Source organism: Phacochoerus africanus, chromosome 13, assembly GCF_016906955.1.
Source record: "Phacochoerus africanus isolate WHEZ1 chromosome 13, ROS_Pafr_v1, whole genome shotgun sequence".
Taxonomy (NCBI): Eukaryota; Metazoa; Chordata; class Mammalia; order Artiodactyla; family Suidae; genus Phacochoerus; species Phacochoerus africanus.
In genome coordinates this window covers 22,782,117-22,805,412 of record NC_062556.1, presented here as the reverse complement: position 1 = coordinate 22,805,412, position 23,296 = coordinate 22,782,117, and the positions used below count along the sequence as shown (strand labels likewise).

Below are 23,296 nucleotides of genomic sequence, written 5' to 3'. Positions count from 1 at the left end.
AAATCATCAAGAGGCAGCCGTAATGATGACAGACAATAGCATTTATACTGTGCCAGACCGTGACCTGTGACCCAGGATATTAGCATAAACTAATTCATTTAATTCTCACAACCTACAAGGGAGGTGTTAATTATCATTTTCCCCATTTACAGATGAGACTAGACAAAGAGGTTAAGAAATACCCATGACTTAGGGGTAGCACTAGGGTTTGAAACCTAGGAAGTAAAGTCCTAGATTTAGTCTCTATGGAAACATGTGAGCCAGAGCAAGTGAGATAGGGTAGGCTCATGAGCTCAATGAAGCATTTTTACACCCAAGTTTCTGAATGATCTTGTCGCTTGGATGAGACCTAAAGAATTGTTCTACTTCTCAGAGCTCACCCATGGCCACCCTTCTGTTCGGTGTATCTGGAGAAACAATTCTGAGAAAACATGCTTTACTGCTTCTCTCCCTTTCCTTTGCCATGGAAACAGGCTCCTTTCATAAGCAGAGAATTATACTGAATCTTCCACTAGAAGGCTGTGCAAAAATGGTCTGAAATCTCATGATGGCTAATTCTTCTTTACCATGCTCCTAAGAGCTGTCACCTTCCAGACCTGTCTTTAAAATTAGCCTGAGTGGAGTTCTCGTCATGGCTCAGTGGTTAACGAACCCAACTAGCATCCATGAGGATGAGGGTTCGATCCCTGGACTCACTCAGTGGGTTAAGGATCTGGAGTTGCCGTGAGCTGTGATGTAGGTCACAAACACGACTTGGATCCCACATTGCTGTGGCTCTGGCCAGCGGCTACAGCTCCAAGAGCACCCCTAGCCTGGGAACCTCCCTATGCTGCTGGTGCTGCCCTAAAAGACAAAAAGACAAAATAAATAAATAAATAAGCCTGGTACTGGCCTGCCTTTGACATCCTTTGCTTAGGAGAGGAGGAGGTGTCGAAGGACATGGGCATATAAACATTCTCTTCTATAAAGATGACTTCTTCTCATCCTAAAACATGAAAATTAAGTCTTTCCTGCCTTTAAGAATTGCGATGCTGTGGGAAGAAAACTAGCCTAAGAGCTACGGGCCAGTTCTATCACTTTGTAACAGTATGCCTTCGACCAAGTCACTTAACTTTCTGAACTTCAATTTGTAAAATATGTAAAATGGGATCAATAATTGCTATTCAGAGTTCCCATTGTGGCACAGTGGAAACAAATATGACTAGTAACCATGAGGTTGTGGGTTAGATCCCTGGCCCCTGGCCTCGCTCACTGGATTAAGGATCTGGCACTGCTGTGAGCTGTGGTGTAGGTCACAGAAGCGGCTTGGATCCCGAGTTGCTGTGGCATAGGCCGGTAGTGATGGCTCTGATTCAACCCCCTAGACTGGGAACCTCCATATGCCATGGGTGCAGCCCTAAAAAACAAACAAACAAAAATTGCTATTCTACTTACTTGATTTGCAAGGTGGTTGTACTGATCCAAACAACAACTCAGATCTTCTGACTTCATGTCCGTGGTGTCCAAACACCTATCCATCCATCATTCTGTTTCCTCATTCTTCATTCAATATGCAGGGTATTTTCCAAAAGTTAGCGAAGTGAAAAGTACATGTACATTGGGAGGTTGGGGGAAGAAGAGAGAAAACCCAGGTTAGGAAAGGTCATTAAAGGCAGCGAAAATGAGGTAATTAAGAGCATGGTGTGAGCACGGACTTACAGCAGCCCATGACCCCACATTCTATTTTTCATGCTATTCTAGTTCCTTTGAGGGCAATCACTGTATGTGGCACAAAACAAGGATTGCTTTTTAAAGTTTCCTTAACACAGAGCCATTTTTAGTTCATCCAGGCAGGACCTTCTATCTCACCTCTCTAGGCCCTTCTGCTAAAATGTACAATAACAGGTGAACAGAAGTGGGCAAGGCTTACAAATAGGTGGGCTCCTCAGATCCAGCCATAGGAAAAGGCACCTGCAGTGTGCTTTAAGTCTATGCCAGATACAAAGAGAAACCTCTGGGTATTACATACCGTATATAAAGCACAGGTGCTCATGCCCCTCCCCCCTTTTTTACAGTTTTTTTAACTTTTTTTTTTTGTTGGGGGGGTACACTCACGGCATATGGAGTTTCCCAGGCAGGGTGTCGAATTGGAGCTGTAGCCTCTGGCCTACACCACAGCCACAGCAATGCCAGATCCAAGCTGTATCTGTGAACTACACCACAGTTCACAGCAATGCCTGAACCCCCCGAGCGAGGCCAGGGATGGAACCTGCTTCCTCATGGATACTACTCAGATTCGTTTCTGCTGAGCCACAACAGGAACGCCTGGCCCATTTTTAAGGTAACTAATTGTGTACATCTTCATGTAAGGGGCATATATTAGTAACACTTTGAATTTGTAGTGCTTCTCCATGTACCATTAGATTTACCTCTGAAGTATCCTGAAAAGGTAAAAATATAACAGAATAGCAAACTACTTTACTGGCTCTATTTGATAAATGAAGGAACAGAGACTGGAAGCAACAGGTGGCAGGCTACTAAATAAAATCAGCCGCTGAGCAAGAACTAGACCTCCAGGGTCCTGGACTCCAGGGCAGAGCTGACTTTCCACCTGAGGCTATTACTGAGCATTCCTGTTCAGATCACAGAGGGCTTTTTCCATTCTAGTAACACTACTGATAATTCTAGAAATAACTGATTCATCCATGTACTCATCTCATGAACTGAGGAAAGGGAGTGGAAGGTGTCTAGAAAGGGCGCTGGGGCAGTAATCAGAGGCCAGAGCCTCCATTAACTCGAAAGCCAAATTCAGTGTTAGGCCTTTATCGTGAGGACAGTGGGAAATCCCCTAAGAGTTTAATGCGGGCGAACGTCCTGATTTAGCAGCAATCACTATGGTCTGCACTGGACCTGACAGAAATGGCCAAACCTTAGAACAGGACACCAGACAGAGCTATGGTGACAAGGCACCGTGAGAGGTGGCATGGCGGTGGCAGCCTAAGAGGCAAAGGGAGTGTTCACCTCCACACGTGAGAACCAAGGTGTCATCCTCCCCTGGAACCCCACCATGTCCGATTTTCTTCTTCTAGGATGGCTGCAAATGTGTTTCTGGTAGGAAAGCAGTCCCCCTGCTCCTTCTCCCGACCCCCTTGGTCCTTGTCCCTGGAACATTCAGGAACGAGAGAGGAAAAAAATAACTGCCCGTCGCCCGGATTCCGGAACCAGGGCGCCCCGAGACCACTTGAGGTACGTCGCCATGACCAGCGGAGCCTGCTGTTCTAACCAAAGAGGTTTCGCCAAGCTCTTTACAGTAAGGCCAGGCCTCTCGGTGTCCGTGGCGAGCGCTTTGGGACATGACAAAGTCTCACAGGAATCATGCCTCACGGTAGCTTCACCAGAACCTCCCCTGGCGTGGGGCGTGGCGAGGCGGGAAGCTGCTCAACTCTCCCACAAGGCCTAGCGCGGGCTGGGGACAACCCCGCCCCTGCCGTCTCCTGCCGCCCTCCCTATTGGCCAATGCTCCTGCCACTCAGCCGAGCATCTGCCCACGGGATGCGGAGTCTCCTCCCCGTCTGCAGCTCCTCAGCTTTTTCTTCTGAATGCCTCCTTTTGTGCTTGGAGTGAGGGCTCCAATGCAGGCTGCATGAGTATTTGCTCTTTGGAGTCTCTGTGAGATGGACCTGGGAGGGACATTCCAGTTTTACAGGCGCAGAAAAGTAAGAGGTTTGAGTGACTTTCCTTAGAACCACGTGCTGGTTTTTTAAAACAGGATTTTAGTGGTGGTTCCGGACCTGCCTCCGCTCCATAGCAGTAGCTCCGTCGTTAAACCAATCTGAATGTATTTTTTCGTCTGCAAAATGAGGAAAACAATAGTCACCTTGCGGAACTGGTGTGAATACATAGTAGCAGAAAAGGCCCCCGATGTGAGGCTGTTAATGGTACGGACGTGAGCTTAAAAACCCCAGGTCTTTGATTTATAGTCTGGGACTCTTTCTGCAAAGCTGTGACTCTCGGAAGTCCAGAGAGCTCAAGATGGTCCAGGGACACATTCGAGGGTTTCAGTGAGTTCTTACGTAGGATACAACTGCAGAAAAACGTATTCCCCTAAGGCAAATGCTAAACATTATCGCTACTATTACTGGTACTGTTAATATATTTTGGGGTTAGTTTTTTTTGCCAGGCATTTTTTAATCTTGACGACGACCTGTGACGTTTATCCTATTATAATTCCTGTTTTTAGATGAGGACATTGAGGCACAGCGAAGTTAAATATCATTTCCATGTTTAATGAGCTAAAGAATGTTGGAGCTAAGATTTACATCCAGGCAATCTAGCTCATGGAGCTACACACAATATTTGTACTATGTACAAGCACTTTCTTTGATAATGAGTAGTTTTGTTACTTTCTACAGGATGCCTTTGACTTTTACAACTCCCAAAGGGCAGGAGAAAAAAAAATGCAGTCAGAGGAGCCTAAGCCCTGAATTGTGGACAGACTGTGTGCAGACTGATTATTAGAAACCCACGTGTGGCTGCTATGTTTGGAATTCCGTTTTAGCCCAGTGCCCTGGATTGTCACATCCCTCAGTGATTTCACAGATGTGCCCACCATGGAAGAATGGCTGAATGACATGATTGGAATGGAACGTAGCGGTCATCTTATCTGACCACACAAATACCTGCCAGGAGAGGAGTGCCTCACTTCCTCGTGATCATTTTGAAGGCTTTCTGAGAAGGTGATAATATTGTCCAGTGACCTCACAATCACAAGGTGTACTGTGGTGACTGCAAACCCAGTGTGTCTCATTCAGCGGGGTCACAGAAAAAGGAAAAAGAAAGATGAGGAAGGAAATGGAAGCTGGTAGACCTGGGACCAAGGACTCTGACAGTTAAATGCTGTGAGATGGGAGCAGGGATTTATGTGCCTGGCGGACACAAAGGGATAATACCTACCGGGGAAAGCTGGAAGCAGGTCTCCCTGGGAGCCAGGTCAGAGTTCCTGCTAAAGTGACTTTGGCCTGTATACCTCTGGTGGCCTTGAACTACCACAGCATACTTCCATACACAGATTCTGTTTGTCCAGAGCAGCCCTGACTCTTGCCCAAGAATAACACCTGGGTTCTTGGGCTCCACCCCTCTTCTGCCTTCTCTTCCTCCATCTTTCCAGGTAAGCCTGGGAAATATGAAGTGTGAGGAGTGAATAGGGATAGTGCTGGGGGATAAATCCCAAGTGCTCCATCAACATCCCAATATGATATTTTGAGTAACCATAGAAAATGCAGCCTCCGGAGTTCCTGTTGTGACGTAACGGTAACGAATCCAACTAGTAAATATGAGGATGAGGGTTCAATCCCTGGCTTCGCTCAGTAGGTTAAGGATCCTGTGTTGCCGTAAGCTGTGGTGTAGGTCACAGATTCGGCTCGGATCTGGCATTGCTATGGCTGTGGCTGTGATGTAGCTGGCAGCTGCAACTCTGATTTGACCCCTAGCCTGGGAGCTTCCATATGCCACAGGCATGGCCCTACAAAAGACGAGAAAAGAAAAGAAAATACAGCCTCCATCAAGGAGGGAAATCTTGGGCAATTCTGGTAGAGTCATATTGGTTATGAGATGCTGGTGAACAAATAGACTTAAAAAGAAAAAGAGGCAAGAGGCTGGGAGCCAGTGACACCAGCCTTGGGAGTAGAGTGTGGTATGAGCAATCAAGTCTCAAGCAGAGGCTGCACATTAGACAGGTCAGAGGAAAGCGTGGTTCTGGGGGAGTTGGCCACTTGGGACAGGAGCAGGGCAATGGAAATAAAGGCCCAGGGACAAAGAAGCAAAAAGTGTGACTCTCATTCCAGAAAGGAAGGGGCTTCGGACCATTATCCCTTAAGCCCCTCCATCCCAACCACCTGGTGATTCTCTTCATGTGATGAGTAAAGTCTACTCTCTGCTGAGTATTCATTCAGAGACATTTGGTGTACATCAACTTTGTGTTGGGCTTTTGCTAATTGGCTGTAAATGCTAACCTTCATAAAGATCCTCAAAAAGATTGTTTCTGCACCGAGTTCCAAACATTTATGATCTCAGGGAGGATAGAAAAAGCAGTCATTTTAGCAGACACTCCTGAATAGCTTTGGAGACATAAGCCAGGGACCAGACCCAGAAGGAGATAAGAAAAACAGTCCTCTCTTTGGGAATCTGAAACATTTCAGTGTAGACTTTGATGTTCACCTTGCACTATCATTAATGAGCAAATTTGCTAAGTATGAGGTGGAACCATGTAAAGTACCGATACCTGTTTTTGATGTACAGAGATGGTAATTTCATGTGATTGAATCTTACAGAATCCTGAGATTAATAAGATGTACCGGGGGCTGTTTAACTTGCTTGATTACAGGGGGAAAACACTGAGGAATTTTGTCTAGGTCTTTGTAGGCATGAGTGTCATTAATTGTAAACAATCCATTCAAAGGAGCCTTGCACTCGCTCTAGTTAAAAACATGAGTTTTATTCAGTTATTCATTCATTGTAACAATGACCAAAATCATCGAGCATCTGCTATATGTCAGTCACTTTGTTAGAGACCGAATGAAATGATGGTTCCTGCCCCATAGGCACACAGAGGACAGGAGCAAAGGCATGAGGATTATGCAGTGGAGGGTGGTATGGGGACCAGTCCCAGGAGAACAGAAGTGCAGTGCAGAGAAGGAGCAGTGTGGATTCTGCACGAAGGGTGGTGTGATCTTAATCAAAGATTTTGATGTGGGAGAGATAAATAATAAATAATATTTAGCCAGATCATTAAGACAAGAAAGAACATTCTAGACAGAACTGGGGAGAATTGACCACTTGATTTTAAAAAACAAGTTGCGGAGTTCCCGTTGTGGCTCAGCAAGTTAAGAATTCAGTACTGTCTCTCTAAGGATGTGGTTTGATCCCTGGCCTCCTTCAGCAAGTTAAGGATCTGGTGTTGCCACAAGCTGTGGTGTAGGTCACAGATGTGGTTCGGATCTAATATGGCTGTGGCATAGGCTGGCAGCTGCAGCTCCAATTCGACTCCTAGCCTGGGAACTTCCATATGTGGTGGGTGTGGCCCTAAAAAACAAAAACGTACAAACCCAAGTTGTGTTTAGAGTGAATTAAGATTTTTGAAGTCTATAGAAAGGCATTTCTTAAAGGGCTTTAAGCATCTCAAAGTTAAAGACTATGCCATATTCATGTTCATATACTCAGTGTTGTGTCTAGGGCAGTGCTGTTAACACAAATGTAGGTGCTCAGGAGATGTTGAACTAAACTGACCTGGAAAAAAAAGCCTGAAATTGAAATTGACCATGTATTCAGAAGAACCTGTCTTCTTCCCCGTTCTTCCTAGTCCAAATTAATGACATTTCAATGTGTTACTTGAAATGTTATACAAGAAAACATGCACTTCAGCCTATCTCTGGCAAGAGACTTTGTTATGTAACCCTTTTTAATCTGTGCATAAAAGTAGATGTCAAAAGAATGTTTTGACTTAGAAGCTTTTTCAATTTCTTATTTTGAATATTTATTATATACTCCCTCTAGGCAAGATGATATACCCAGGGACACAGTGATAAATAGACAAATAGAGCCCCTGCCTTCAAAGAGCTTAAAGCTTAATAGATATAACAGTTATTAAGCGCATATTTTCTAACAATAATTGGGCTAAATAAAATGGGAAAAGAACATTCAGGTGCCATGGGAACATGTAACGGGGAACTAGCCTAGTCTGATGGGGGTTGGAAGGATGCTCAATATAAGCGTGTTTAAGGAATACACATTTGGGTTGAAATCATGATGAGGAAGGAAGAGTGTTCCAAGCAGAACAAACAGCAAATGCGAGGACCGGGAAGAGGGGAAGCTGGCCATCTGATAGGTGTGACCATGTGGCTATAACTTGATAAAAACACCTCATATGATCCTTCTAAAGAGTAATTGATTTGTCATTTAAATCCAGAAGATCCTAGCGCATGAGGAGGAAAACCACTTCATTCCTTTGTTCAGCATCTGTTAGAAAATGGCCACGTGCCTGACACCATGCCAGGTACTAGAAATTAAGGAGAGAAGAATCTCATGAACCTCTAGAGTCGTATGATGAGAAGGTTGAGCCAAGACACCATTACAGTACAGTTCCTCTCTGTGCTGGAGGTGGAAACTGCAGGCCATGGGGGAGGTATGGTTGTGTTTGCCTGGACAAGGCTGGGAGGGCTCTCAGATGAAGTAGCCCCTGAAGGATGCGGGCATGCTAGGAAGCAGGAGCAGCCTAGGAGAAGGCGTGATGTCCTTGGCACAGAGCAAGTCTTGAGTCATACACAGGGCCGCTGGGAAGGAAAAAGGAAACCTAAGATGGGGTCCAGTTAACAAGGTGGGCAGGGATTAGACCTTGAAGCATCTTGGAAAGACCTTTTACTTTATCCTGTAGTCAATGAGGAGAATTTTGAACAGGGAATCAACATGATGGGTGGATTGGAATAGTTGAGACCGGAGGTGGGCAACCAGGAAGGTGGCAGTTGTCAGTCAATAGTCCGGGAAGTGATAAATGCCCAGCCCCCTTACCAGAGCCATGATCGGGACCAGGGCAAAAGTGGGATACTCAAAAGATACATGTAATGGGCTTTGAGCATGACCAGAGGTGGGCAGAGGAAAAACAGAGCGATGGAGGAATCTAGATGGACCCTAAAGCTTATAACTCAGGAAGCCAGGCCATAGGAGGCATCCAGAGATAACACAGACACTCCTTGTGGTTCAGACTCCAGCACATAATCACCAACAGAGCTGACTTATGAATAAGATGTTGGGGTTGTTAAATCATCAGATTTTAAGATTTTAGGCATTTTTAGGATTTTACATAGAGATTTTGCAAAGAGAACTCTGCAAAGATGAAAAAGTCTTGAAAATGGAGTATTTATTTATTAAGTCCCAGCCTCTCGAGCACCTCCTATCTAACCCTCGCCCACCCAGATGTACCCCCCGAAGCGATAATAGCCACTGTACGTTATGCCATTGCCATCCATAGCCAAATAACTACGTAACCACCAGAGGGCAATGAAAATTACCGTAAAGGCACAGAGTAGTAATTATTTTCCCATTAGCACCAGCCACACTAATATCAGCACGAACAATTAACATTCCCAACCTCATAGTTAGGCTGTAACCTCCACACGTCCTGCAGGAGTAGACTGATGAATGGCTCGGGTGCAATAAGCAACAGTAAGGCAGCCGTGCAGTGAGACTTCTGCATCCTGACTGTGTCTGTGGGAGACCAGCCATGCCATCAGGTGGTGGGAGAACTTGGTTTTGATTGCCATTAATCTAGCCAGTCCCCAAGCGGAAAACATCAAATTCAGCTGCCCTTTCTTTGGGCCCCCAGGAAGGAAGCATCTGGGTGGGATAAAAGCTAGAGCAGTAATAACATAGCACAGCAGAGTCCTTTGCATTTATATTTCTTTATCCTGTCCATCACTAGGCAACCATTCTTTGTGCTTAAAACTGCACATCCTTCTACCTTATTCTCTGAAATAACTGCTCTGGTTTGCAGTGTGCTACAGGATATCCACTCTATCTCTGTTTAGGTCAATCACAATGAAGACCAAGCTGTTTTGAACCTCCAGCCTGGTTTAAGAGCCTCTTCTCTGTGTCCTGGTAGCATTGTTTTAGAGCCTGGATCACAAACTCCATTGCAGTTGCCTATTTGTCCATTCCTCCCTCCAGCGACTTCCTGTCTGTGTTTGTAGCGACACGCCCAGCACCTAACACCACTACATGGACAATGCTCCATGATTGGATGGGTGGATGATGGAACATATTTCAAGCTTTGGTGATTGAAGGTGTGATGATTTGGTTTAAAGAACAGGCTAGGCTAATTGAGTAGACTTGGCTAGGAAGAATTAGGCAAAATGTAAGATAAAGATGACTCAGTGCACCAGCCTAGAGAGGTCTGATGTGGATAAGCCAGGTGCCAGCTGCAGGAGCAAGGCCATTTTCCTCTTCTGGCGAGGAACAGCACGTGGAGAGACTCATCTGGGAATCTGAATAGCAGAATCACATGAGTGAAATGACTCACGGTTGCTCAGGCAAGGAAGGGGAGCTCCCCACCCCCCCACCCCCCCCCCCCAGTAAATGTATATGTCTTAAGTTGGGCTTTCTGGAAGTGGGACCTGAGACAAGGGCTCTTGTCTTTTTAGTGAGGACACGCTGTCAGGGGAGAGGGAGAGGAACAGAGTAGGGCAGGAGAAAGGCCAAGATGTGAGAGAGAGAGAGAGCTTTGGTCTCTCTCTATATATATAGGTCAGTCGTTGGCTGCAGTCTCTCCCTTGAGCGCAGGGAGCCATCTCTGCCTAGTGAATACAGCTCTTGTTTTAGTGGAGGGTAGTTCTCTGGAGAAGGGGGCAGCTGTGAGTTATTGGTGCTCAGCACCCAGAGCTGGGGGATAGGTGCTATGGCTGGAAAAAGTAGCATGACACCAACAGCATCTACTAGAGTTGGATGGTGTGAAATAATGTCGATTATAGTAATCACTACCATTTATTGAGCACCTACTACATGCCAAGTACTGTGCTAAATATGAATATACGTATGTAGATGCTCATGTAAGCCTTGGGATGTAGCTATTAGGTAGGTAATATACCACCATTTCTGTCGGACTGATGAGGAAGTTCATAAAGCACCATATTTCGTGTTTAGAATATTTCCTTTCTGTGTCTACATTTTTATGGATACAGTCAGTATATTGCACATCCAACTGGCCTAAATTCCATGCATTCATTCAATTCATGAATTCCACCAATGCTTTTGAGCATCAATTGTGTGCCACGGCTAGGCTAGGCCCCAGGGCCCTATCGGTGAACTGATAATCCTGGACCCAGCTCTCAAAGGGTAGGACTAAGCCTCAGGCCCAGTTCCAATACCCATGTGATCCAACTAAAAAATATTTTTGGACACCTATTGTGTACATTCTGCTCCATCAGGCCTTAATCAAGAAAGAATCTAGACCCGGGCCTCTCTAACGATCCCTTTGAATTCCTCGCATAAAGCACACTACTAGGTTGAGAAAATACGTTTTCAATATTATGCACAAACCAAACACTGTAGGGCCCCTTCCCTGTGCATGGAAGAGATTGAACTTGGAGTCCTCACATCCTAGGATTCCTTTTTCTGATCCCTCACCCTGCCTATGTTTATGTCCTTTGTAGGGACTGTGATGGGCCGTTTGGTGTGTCAGCTTGGACAGGTTACTCAGTCAAACCCTAATCTAGGTGTCACTGTGGAGGTATTTGTAGATGTAATTAACATTTACCGAAATTTATTCTAAGTAAACATTATTTTTGGTAATCTGGGGGCTTTCATCCAATCAGTTGAAAGGCCTTTAAGGCAAAACTGAAGTTTCCCGAAGAAAGAAAAAATTCCGTCTGTGGAATGTAGCATCCGTCCCTGTCTGAATTCCCAGCCTGCCGCTGGCCTGCCTTATAGATTTCAGACTTGCCAGCTGCTCCCATAATCACTTAAGCCAATTTCCTGAAATAATTCTGTGTGTGTGTGTGTTTATGTCATGTGTGTTTGTCTCTGTCTCTGTGTCTGTGTGTACACACGCATATACAGTCTACGAGTTCTTCTTCTTTTGAGAACCCTGAATGACGCAGGAACCCACTACCCTCCTTTTTTCTTGTAATGTTGTCTGGTGTGTATAGTCTTGTGGTGTGTGTAGTTACGGCCCCCATCTAGATTACTAGTTGGTAGATGAAGCTCTTGCTTAAAGAAGCAATAAAACAAGAGCAAAAAAAAAAATGAGAAGAGTTCATTTTGAGTTCAACTAACTTGTCTAGAATTTTGCAATCAGAAAATCCCAAATTTTTGTACGCACGTAAACTCTTATGTTTTACACTACTTTTTTTTTTTTGACCTATAAGTGGGTGGAAGAGACCATATCTTTTCATGTTAGAGCTCCTAAAGGTATTCATCCAGCTCTGTATGTCCCCAGGAAGAATGTGAACGTCTCAAAGTCAGAGGCAAAGTCTTCAGGTTTTTTGCGACCCCATAGTTCCCATATGGTTCTTAACAGAGAATCTGTTAGAAGAGGTGCTGAATCAATCCATTTATTTTCCTTTTGTTTTTTCTTCCAGAATATGTTACCTTTGGGGATGGGGAACAGACTGAGAGAAATGTTAAGAAGATTGGCTGGGTTTTAGGCAAATCGATTTACCATCTCCAAGCGAGAGGCTGCTTCCTCAGCATAGTTGGAGATTTATGATCTGAAAAGCATGCGGAGACTAGCCCTTCTTTTGTTTCCGAGTCGGTTGGTAGAGAGCTGGACTCCAGATGACTGATGTGCATCAAGCTTCCCAGGCATTTTAAGAGAGATTAGTTTTCACAACAGCACATGGGAAGGTCGGCCTCGAGCCAGCCAAAAGCATTGTTGGCAGTGGGAGGGATATTCTAAGGGACTTTTGCTGAGACTCAGAGTCTAGACTCTTCCTTGAACACAATCTGGAGTAACTGTGTGGTATAAACAGCAGGCGTCCAATAAATCTCTGAGCACAGGTTGGCTGACTCTTGACCCCTGGATTATTCATACCATTGGTGGAGAAAGTGTGGAGAGGTCCAGGTTCAGAGCAGAGCTCTTTTCAAGGCCATCTAGAGAGAGGACTTGCATTTATCACTTTTCACAGAAAAGATCTGGAAACAGTCATGACAATTACCCTGGAGGTAGACGTTTGTGTGCATGGTGTCTGAGCTGTTGAGTCATCAGACTTACTTTGGAGTAACTGCAAATGGGAAGTACTTCAGAGGACAGGTGTTCACTGTTAGCTCGAGGTTGACCCAGTTCAGCACCCGGTAGCAGCTTCTTATTGCTATGGACACCTGGCCTCAACCTTCCTTGAATATACCCTGGAATTGTGATGTGAAGTATAAACAGCAAGTAGCAGGTGGCTAATACATGTGTGTTCATAGGCCAGCTGAGACCTAACCCCTGGATTACGAATACCCTTGACAGAGAAAGTAGAGAAAGATCCAGGTGCTCACACAGATAACTGTAGCTTCAGGGGAGACTTTATCAACGTGAAAAGAGAAAATATACATTAGTTCCTTAGATCATAAAGGAAAGACTTCGAGTTGAGGCCAACCCGTGATGTGAAACTTCCACTGACCCGAATGTGTACCCTGGGGTCTCTGGTCCCCAGCCAAGGACAGAATACCTTGTACACCCTGACTTTGCAGAAAGAGAGGTCAGATCTCGGGGCCCGAGAAAAATGTGGGGAAAGGCTTCCAGAATAAGCAGATTGAGAGAGATTATAAAAGATCTGTGTGGAGTAATGCCTCAAAGGTTCTGAAAAGAGGAAAAAAAAAAAGAACATGAGAATGAAAGAGACCCCGTCTCTCCTGCATCTCTGAAAGCTGCTCCTCCAGCCCCACTGATTCTATCGCTGCCTCACTTGCCTCTGCTTCCTGCCTCCCCCCTCTACACTGCTCAGAGTGAGTCTCTTCATGTCCTCTTCCCCCTTAAATATATATATATATATATATATATATTAAATTAAATTTAAAAAGCCTTTGATGTCAAAGCCCACATCCTTCACAGGACACTCAGAAGCTTCCCAAACTAGCCCCGGCATCTCTGCAGCCACAGCCCTCACTCTGCCTCGTTCTACGCGTTCTTTGGTCGCAAAGAACTATTTCACATTCCTTTAACTGCTCCTTGCTCTTCTGGCTTCCAGGCCTAAAATGCCCTCAGCAAACCTTTCAGAAGCTCACCAGCCCTTCCAGGCCCATTGGAATCTGGGTCCCATCTCCTCAGGCTGAGTCCATCCATCCTTAAAGCTTCCCCAGTATGTTCTACTCGCTAGGTACCACTGCCTTCTCATTCTTTATATAGTATATTCAGACTGTGATTCTCTCCTATGTGAACTCCTCAAAGCCAGGGCCAGTGGGTTCTTCTTTTCTTTAAACTCTCAGTGCCTCACGTGATACGTGCTACTTATTATGTCCTCAGTATGAGGTGCTGGACGAAGAAATTGATAGTTAAGCCACTTAGATCTCCGCCCAGCTGTTTCTCCCACATTTTCTCCACGTGAGAATCAGTGCTCGTTGCCCTGTCAGGCTTGCACCCCTGCCTCGCATTTCCATCTACTGCATGTGTTCATGGTCCCTTCTGTGCAGAATCTCTACTCACGTTGCAGGAACCGAGCTTCTCAAAGACTGTAAAGTGTCAAACAGCAGGCAGTGACTGTGGGATGGCCAATAAGTACTATTTAATTAGGTCGACACTTCGTCCCATTTTCCTGCCATTCTGTGCTTTGAAAAAAGAGATAAGGACACCCAGGGTCCTAGGCTGGGCTGGATACCAGGGAAATCCACTGGTCTGTGGGGTAGGGACCTGCGTCCACTCACGGCTTCCCTGCAGTTATTCCCCATCCACTGCCAGCTCAGGGCCTCAAGGTACATGAGGACCTTGCTTCTGGGCCCCGTTTGGGCAGGGACTGATCTGTGACTCCTAGAAGTCAGGTGCAGCCCTTGGGCCAAGGGAGAAGCCTGTGTGTGTGTGTGTGTGTGCGTGTGCACGCGTGCATGCGTGCACTGGTCTTGCACTTCAGAATAGAATCGTGCCCAATCCGAGACATAATTCTGCTCAATTCAATGTCCTGAACACACAATGACAGACAAAAGCTTGTTATCGTCGCTGTAGATCGCATGATCGAAGCAATGAGAGGGTGCTGATTGTGGACAGTCGGAAGGGGAGAAGTGTCAGAAGGAGACCAGCAGAAGCAGTGGCTGTTTTCCTCTCTCTAGGCCTTTGTGAGGGAAACATCCAAATGCCACAAGTGCATCCCCAGGGAGCCTGAGGGTGGCAGGGGGCCAGGCTGTGGGAACATGATTGCCTTTTATCTGCTCAGCTTTGGGCTTTCAAATCCTTCGGCTTCCGGGGCAGTCTGTAGCAGAAGTGCTCGCAGTGTCCCAGAGCTGGGCCCCTTGTGGCTGGCCCTGCTGGGGCCCTGGGAGCCTGAGGGATGGCACAGGCTCCCCTCTTCTTCCCAGGCCTTAGGGCCTGTGCTGGCACCTCTTCTGATAAGCCCTGATCTGGCTTCTTGCTAAGTTCTTTGGGGGCTTCAGACTGGTTTTGTCTGGACTCTGTGCCCACAGGAGACTTAAAGGTTAATAATAAATAAGTAATCATGCTAAATGTGAGTTTTGTCCCCTTAGGGAAGAGTGGTGGGGCTTAAAGTCACTTACAGGACTCTGAACATCCACCTGTCCATCCATCCGTCCATCCATCCATCCATCCATCCTTCCTTCCTTCCGTCCTTCCAGTAAGACTCTGTTATGTCAGTCTGCTCAGGGAGATTTTGCCCTAAGGTAGCTCACAGCAGAGAGGAACACAGACCAGGAACCATATAAGCACCATGAAGTGCTTAGAAGATCAAGGATCGTACCTCTATCCCATCAGCTCGGAGGCCCTAAGGAGGCATGGAGACACACCCACACTCTCCCCAGGGACCAAGCCACCCCTGGTACTTGGTATTCCGGTTTCCCAGAAAGATCTGAGTAAGTGAAACCTACTGTTGCCAGTAGTTGGCCTTATAGGAGACACTCTGAAACCTGTGGTGGCCAGCAAAAGCTGGAAGCTGTCAGAGATATTTAGGGCTCTCTCTTTGTCCCTGCCTTCCCTAAACCCCCACCCTTCACAAACACACACACACACACACACACACACACACACACACGGGCAGGTATGGCTGCTCTCTGACGCAGCAGGCTCTCTCATGCCTTTGTCCCCATGTGCCCTCTTCCAGAGCCTGGCCTGCCTGGTGTGACTTCCTGGGTAGCTTCGGAGCCTGCACGTGTAGACATCTCCCTGGAATCTCCTGGGCAGTGTTGACCATCTCCACCTCTGCGCCCTGTCCATCTCTTCACTCCAGTGTGTGCACGCGATCCCAGCCAACTGGTGAGTCCACACGGGGAGCACTCACTCATCTTTGCATCCTTGAGGCCCAGAAGGAAAGCCATGAAATATGTTGAAAAGGAACCCATGTTGAATCTTCCAGTATCATCTTGTTAAAATATTCTTCTCCGTGTCTCTCTTCATATTCATTCATTCCCTAATTCAATTGCAAATATCCATCCAGCACCTCCCGAGTGTCAGGCATTAGGCTCAACGCAACCGTCATGGTCTCTTCCTTTGAGAATCTTCTAAGTGGTCTTAAATTAACCTTGGAGCTCATGCAGAGAGTGTGTGTTCAAGTCTTGCAGTGAGTTGGAGAAAAAAATACCGTCGTATATTTACTCAAGTGATTGAATTTTTTTTTTTTTTTTGGAAGCATTTTAAAGTCCTTTGGTCAAGACCTCTGGTGGTTGAGTGAGCGGGTTCGTGCTCATTTCCACTCCAGGGGACCATAGGAGGCAACGTGATTCTAAAATCTAAGCTGTGTGTTTTCTCTGGAGCGAGCACATGTGTTCACCAGCTCCTGATGCCGCTTTGAAACTGAGATGGGTGACAGATGGCATGGGCGCCACTCAAAAGCTTGTAGGTGGCGCTCAGCCATGCCTCTGTGTTACTATTATTTCGTGGACTCATTTTCCTCCTTTCCTGTCTTTCTCTCTCCCATTTGCTCTCTGCCCCTTTCTCTCCTCTTTCCCGCTCTCTTTCTTAAATTCTAAAAAAATTTTAATCTATTTCTAAAGGTTACTTTCCATTTCCAGTTCTGACAGAATATTGGCTTTACTTCCCGTGTTGTGCGATGCACCCTTGGAGCCTATATCTGATGACCTAAGCATCCCATATATACATACCCTCCGGCATTGCCTAGCATCTGACGCCTGGCACAAAAAGGACTTACTTCTCTTCGTTGCCAGGCTGGATTAGACTTGAATTCCTGAGTGTGGCCCCGGGAGGTTGGGGTGGGGAGGATGGATAGACCCAGTCCAGGCTCTGTGCTCCCTAAGCTGTTGATGCCACTGCTCCACACCAGACCCCCCTGCGGTGAATGAGCTCAAGCCGGGAAGAACCCCAGGAGAGGGACGGCATCCCTTTGTCTGGTTTAAGCAAAAGAACTCGGAAGATACAGTCAGCTTTCTACAGGTGGGACAAGGGCCTGGAAATGGAGCCTAGGCTTTCTGCTTAGTTTCACACTGTGGTAAAGCCAGGCAGCAGGAGCACAAAGGCGAATGCTTGTTTTTCACCCAGCGCACACAGAAAAGCCCCCTTACCTCAGCATCAGCTCCCCCCAAACCCTGCCAAGGGTACAGCAAATCCCGACTGGGCCTGCTTTCTTGGAGGAGAAGAGTGGGGAAAAAAAAAAAAAAGCAGCAGGCCTTAAATGTCAAGGTGAGGGGGAGGGTAGCCTGCTCAGAAAGGGAGCAGAGAGTGTTCTCTGGGGTGTAGCACGTGACTGGGATCCTCAGGCCTGGAGGGACCAGGAGCCAATTCAAGTGGGAGGTGTTGGGAATGCAAAGTCGGCTGTAGACTCAGCACATTAAAAAAATGTCAAGAACAAGGCAGGGAATAACGCAAGGGAAAGAGCGCCTTCTGTTTTGTGGGAGGCGGGTTACGAAATGTTAGAAGCGCACGTTTGCTTTCATGTGTCTGCCTGGTTGCAAGTGGAATCCGCTGCCTGCCTGCTGGAACCCAGGAGGACTGATGGGACGGTGGCATCCAGGAAGCGCTCCCACCCTGGGGAGTCCTGGCTCTCGCCCCCCCCCCCACCCCCCCCCCCGCCCCGCCAGGCCCCTGAGATTCCACTGCTGCTGCCACACCAAGAGGAATTTAGAGATGCATGCCTGCCCGAGGAAAGTGAGCATTTATGGCAGCGCTCACCGGGCTCTAGAGGAAGTGCGGGAGTAGCTGAGGCCGCACCTGCTCAGAGACCACGTCATTGACAAAACAGAAGATAAAGCAGCAAGAAAACCCCAGGCTTACTTTGGCATCATCTTTAAAGACACTGAGCTCAGTTCTCTATTTCTTACCCATGCAGCCGTGATGCAGGGGCTCTCCTGGATGTGGGAAAAGTGGTTCTTCCAACCCATAGAACGCCATCACTATTTGTACCAGAGCCGCAGGCTTCCTGTCCAATGGCCAAAAAGATACAGTGTCCAACCAGGAAATCCATATGTGCCACTCTCGGCGGCGACTTAGCTATGCTGAAAGCCCACCACGTACAAGGCGGGTGCTCCTGGGAGGCAGGAGTTGGTTAGGAGGCCATTGTCTTAGTTTTGGTGCCAGAAACAGGAATCTGGCTGCACAGAGCTTATGGGGGAGATGAGCCCAAGAAATGCAGTAAGGGATTGAGAAGCAGAGGGGAAAGTCGAAAGGGGGGACATTAAGAGCAGACTGCTGCTGGGAGCATTGGGGTTCCCTTCCCCTGCGGTCCTCCCAGAGATCCCATAGAAAACACCTCACGTTGTCTTATCATTGGGTAAGGAACCCAGAATGTTTTTCCCCCACTTCATCCTTCATTGATTTTAATCAGTGTTCTAGGCGCCACTAGCTCTGGGGCTCTTCTGGGCTGCCCCATGCAGGGGCTCGGAAAATTCCTGTGGCCAAAGGGAGCCTTCAGGGAAGGATGAGGAAGCTTGAGGTAAGAAGCCACAGCACATCTGGAAGCTGCAGGTGACCTCCAGGGTGTCTGCTCGACTCATCAGCAGCAGCCACCACGGCTGACAGTAGTAATGGCTGTTCCTCACCTGTGAACCCAGGCTCGTGTGTGTGTGTGTGTGTGTGTTTGCGTGTGTGTATACACCAAGTGCACACACACACTCGAATCATTGCTCCGTCTCTCTCCCTCTCAGTTGCATCCCCCTCACTACAGCCACATAAACAGCAAGCCCCCAAATGATCTCAGCTTGGCCGAGCCACCGGCCTCACCTCGCCATACAGCCAAGTGGAAACTGTTCACAGCCTCCGGGGCCCCAGCCATGCTGGTGGAGACCTGTGCCAGTTTCTAACTCCTGCCCAACTGGAAGGGCTAGGGCTTGTGTTTCATGTGTAGCTTAAGCCCTGCTGAAGTACAGCGTGGGGTAATGGAAGAAACTGGAGCTGAGGTCAGGAATTTGAGGTTTCTTGACTCAAGTCCATGAGTAATTTACTTAATGGACTCTAAGGAAGTTAACTAAACTTTCTGGAACTTGGTTTCCCCATTGGTGAGATCAGAGTAATAACACCTTCTCTGCTTACCTCCAGGAGTTGTGGCGGGACTTGAAGGAGCCAATTCGTGTCCCTGGAAGCACCTTCCAATTTCAGGAGGCTTGGTGCTCAGGGACTGGACTGGTTAATTGCTTTAGGGGTCTTGCTGGCTGGCCTCTCAAAGCCTCCATCCCCCCCAACCCCGAAAGGCAGCACTCTCTTCCTGGAGGGCAGAATGTCCCCTGGTCTAGAGGGAACGAAGCCTTTTGTTCACAGGAGGTCCAGGCAGGACCAGGTCCAGGCCTCGGCCTCTCCCAGCAGCACCCTCCCCTCTGGGGACAGGCCTGGCCGGCTTGCCTGCTGCCTGGGTGGGGCTCAGCCCCTCTGGCCTCTAAGTTGCGTTCTGTGTCTGACAGCAAATTCCCGAATCACGATACAAAGTGATAGATGGGGCAATACAACCTCCCCAAACCATGAGTAGGGACCAGCGAGAACAATGCCAGCTGTGCCAGCTACTGTGCTTAGCATGTGTCTCAAGTCAACCTCGATGACATCAGAGAGCAAGCGTTGGTTGGCCCTGACCCTTCCAGTTAAAGCCGGGATTGCTTCAGAAGGGCTGCCACAGGGGATGGGCTCCCCAGCTAAAGGGCCGAGAAGAGGTCTCAAGGTTTATCACACAGGTACTGGGACAAGGCTCGGGTCTGTAGCAGTGGTGACAACACACATTGTACCGCGCCGAGTGGACACAGCCAGGGTCCTTGAGGAGTAGTGGTGGGGTGCCGAGCCCTTCCACCTGGGCTCCGAAAGAGAAGCTCGTATCGTCCTCCAGTTAAAAGCAATGAGAGCAGAGCGACAGAGAGGTGACGTTGGGGGTGGGGCTGCAGGGAGACCAGAGGGAGACTCTAAATAGTTCCCAGAACAAGTCCCCACATAAGCCCAAAGGATGCTCTGTGGAGAAGCCACCGTGCCTTCTCTCTTTTAAGCCAAATAATATCCTCCTGCCCGAACAGAATTGTTCTTGGCACTTGGGAGTAAATGTGAGGAGGGAATCGAACGCAATGTCTGAGAAAGGAAGCCATAGGAAATCTGCAGGCAGGCGCTGGGTGAGAAAGCATGAAGCAAGAGGAGCGGGTGTCAGGAAGGAGATAAACCCCCGTACCAGGGAGATGGCGCTGTGGCTTGTAGAGCAGGGATGGGGGCGGCCGGCACGCCTCCAGGGCACTGGGTCAGTGAGCTGCGGGGACACGGGAGCCCTTCCTGTCCTTCTCTTCTGCCCCGGGGGCTCAGAGGAGGCTCTCAGTCCAGCCCCATGGAAGCTGAGGCCCTAGGCCCTGCTGCCTCCTTGTACCCATTCTGGAAGGACCCTCCATAGCCAAATCTGCGAGGCCTCACCACCGGGAGGCAGAAGATCAACACAGAAAGCGGTGAAGCCTGGCGGAGAAAGTGCTCCCTTCCCCCCACCTCCTGTCACACCGGAACCGCCTCTGGGGACTCTGGCAAGTCTGACAAATGGCAGAAGAACTTGGAAGAATGTCTTCCCCGGCATAGGGACGTCGATGACTGGACCGTCCTTCTTTGTACAGCAGAGCTCCAGGGGGCAGGCAGAAATGCCAGAGTCCTTTCTATTCTCTTCCCTTCGAATCCCCTCGTGCCCCTCTGCACAGGCCTCCTCACATTGCCAGCATTTGGGTAAAGACAAGGTTCTGTGCCACGGCCAGACCAGATTCATTGCCAACGCCGTGCATTCCAGCTGAAGGCATCTCTGTGTCCAGGTGAATCACCAGGCAGAGACGGCGACACTTGCCCGACTCAGAAACCCTTGACTCACGGAGCACTCACACCGACAGTGCCCGCCAGCTACGCAGGCACCTCCTCCCAGTGGCCCAAAGCGCTGTATGAGCGGCTGGCTCCTTCCTCGTCCGGTCGCCTGGAGGGAGAACACAGGTGGGGCAAGAAGGAGGGTAGCCAGGATCCTCTGCACCGTCTACGGAGAGACCGAGGTTCAAACAAGCCCTCGAGTGACCTGCAAGACCTCTGTGAGTCAGACACGACCTGTGGAGGAGCCGTCTGCGCTGTCCTGCGTCCTACGCCCACGAATTCATGCTGCTGTCCTGACCCCGCCTCAGCACAGGCAAGCCAGAGATGCAGGCCCACTGGATTTTATGTTGATAACCAATTCCCCACCCCTCACTCCCATCTCTGACTCCCGCTCCAACCCAGTCTCGACCGGCTTGACCCTTCCATTGACTTTGGAAGCCTCGCAACCCTCCTCTCTTCCTGGCCTTCCCCCCAACCCCGAGAGGCCCCTTCTTCCCAACACTTCCTCCATCCTCGACGGCCACCTGATCCCAGATGTCTTTCCCATTTTGAACCTCTCCCACACCTTTCCCTTACCTATTCCTGATCCACACACCTGGATGCCTAGAAGTTGGGTTGGTAATAGGGTGCAGCTTGAGGCTAGGGTAAAACTCAGGAAGTATAAAATGCCCCTCGTACTCATCATTGATTTAAAATCATTTTTTATTAGAGTATAGTTGACTTACAGTGTTATTTTAGTTACAGGTGTACAACATAGTGATTCGATATTTTTACAGATTACACTCCATTTAAAGTTGTTCTAAATGCTGGCTATATTCCCTGTGCTGAAAAACAAAACCTTTATTGGCTGAATTTTTAGGCCAAATCAAAATATCCTCATGTCAAAATAGCTGCAGAAACGTGGCTCAATTGAAATAGCCACATCCAAAGGACCGAGAGTCTGGATGTCACCTGCTTCTGGCACCTGTCTTTAGTCCTCTTTTGCATGGCCTTGCCTTCTGTTCTGCTGTATCCTGGGGTGTGAGTAATCAGAAGAGGAGCTAGCACCAGGGCCACATTTAATCCTGTTGTTCCAAGCAAGGGCTACGTAGGTGTCACAGATGAAACTTGTCCAAAAGCTGAACAGGATGCTGATGGCATGGCCACGTGTTTCTACCTCCCTGTGAGGCAGCCTGGCTGGCATCAGTCCGCTCCCCAAGCTCCTTCCTGCCCCCATCCACCCATGAGCTCTTGTGGGGTCAGAAAGGCAGTTCTTTGATGGTGCCAGACAGCCAGATGATGCTGGAAAAAAAAAAGAAAGAAAAAGCAAAAGCAGATTTCTAAATTAAGCACAAGGCTCACTTATAAAAATAAATAGCCACAGCCTAGCAGCATTGCTCACAGCTCAGCTTCCCTCCTTCTGTGGCTGGAGCCGGGGATGACACAGTCTTCAGGGGGCCCCAGGCCGGGCCCCTCCCCATGCGTAGTAATCATCTGGAAAGTGCTGACAGTGGCTTTTTGAGGCCCAGGCTCCACGGCAGAGAGGACCCAAAGCTTCCAGAACTAAAGGAGGTCCCTAAACACCTATGGACTCTTGGCAGTAAGGAACACATGTGGAACAATAGCAGGTGAAGTTCCTTGAGCTGCTCTCTTGAAACAGAAGCGGCTCCTTGTGACCCAGTCTTCTGGGTTCACCTCAGAATGCACAGCACCCAGCTTGGCATGTGGCATGCAGTGGGCACTCAGTGACTGAGCGACAGAAGGCTGAATGGAGGAGGTATGGATGGATGTACAGACAGATGGATGCTGCCATCCCCTCATCACTGCTCCCCAGGCTCTCCACCGTAATGGGGTGAACCCCAGACTCTGAAGAGAACCATGATTGCCTGATTATAACATGTACCAAAGAGGCCATGTTCCCTGGACTGGATGTTTATTTAATTTTCTTTTTGTGTTTTTTTTTTTGTCTTTTCTAGGGCCGCACCCACAGTATATGGAGGTTGCCCGACTGGGTGTCCAATCAGAGCTATAGCCTCCGGCCTACGCCACAGCCACAGCAACCCAAGATCTGAGCAGCGTCTGCAACCTACACCACAGCTCACGGCAACAATGGATCCTCAACCCAATGAGCGAGGCCAGGGATCGAACCCACAACCTCATTGTTCCTAGTCGGATTCGTTAACCACTGAGCCACAACGGGAACTCTTCCCTGGACTGGATGTTTAAATTTGAGTCAACAGCTGAGGTGAGCACCTGGGAGGTGATTAGCGGGCACAGGCTTTTACCGCCCCAAGTGCAGGTGGTGTGGCCATCACATATGAGGACGGCAGAGGGGATGGCACGTGCCCTTGGTAACAATTGCCAGTGCTCCTGAACCTTCTGTTATTCTTTAAGCAGCATCAG

The 23,296-nt window shown here is 48.2% G+C and overlaps 1 protein-coding gene across 1 annotated transcript; it reads right to left on the bottom strand.

Annotated features, from left to right (window-relative positions):
* Nucleotides 1–21,884: 21,884 nt before the first annotated feature.
* Nucleotides 21,885–22,191, bottom strand: SMIM2 (small integral membrane protein 2). The gene has a single exon (XM_047755944.1). The coding sequence runs from the start codon at nt 22,128–22,130 to the stop codon at nt 21,885–21,887; it is 246 nt and encodes an 81-aa protein (XP_047611900.1). The 5' UTR covers nt 22,131–22,191.
* Nucleotides 22,192–23,296: the final 1,105 nt, after the last annotated feature.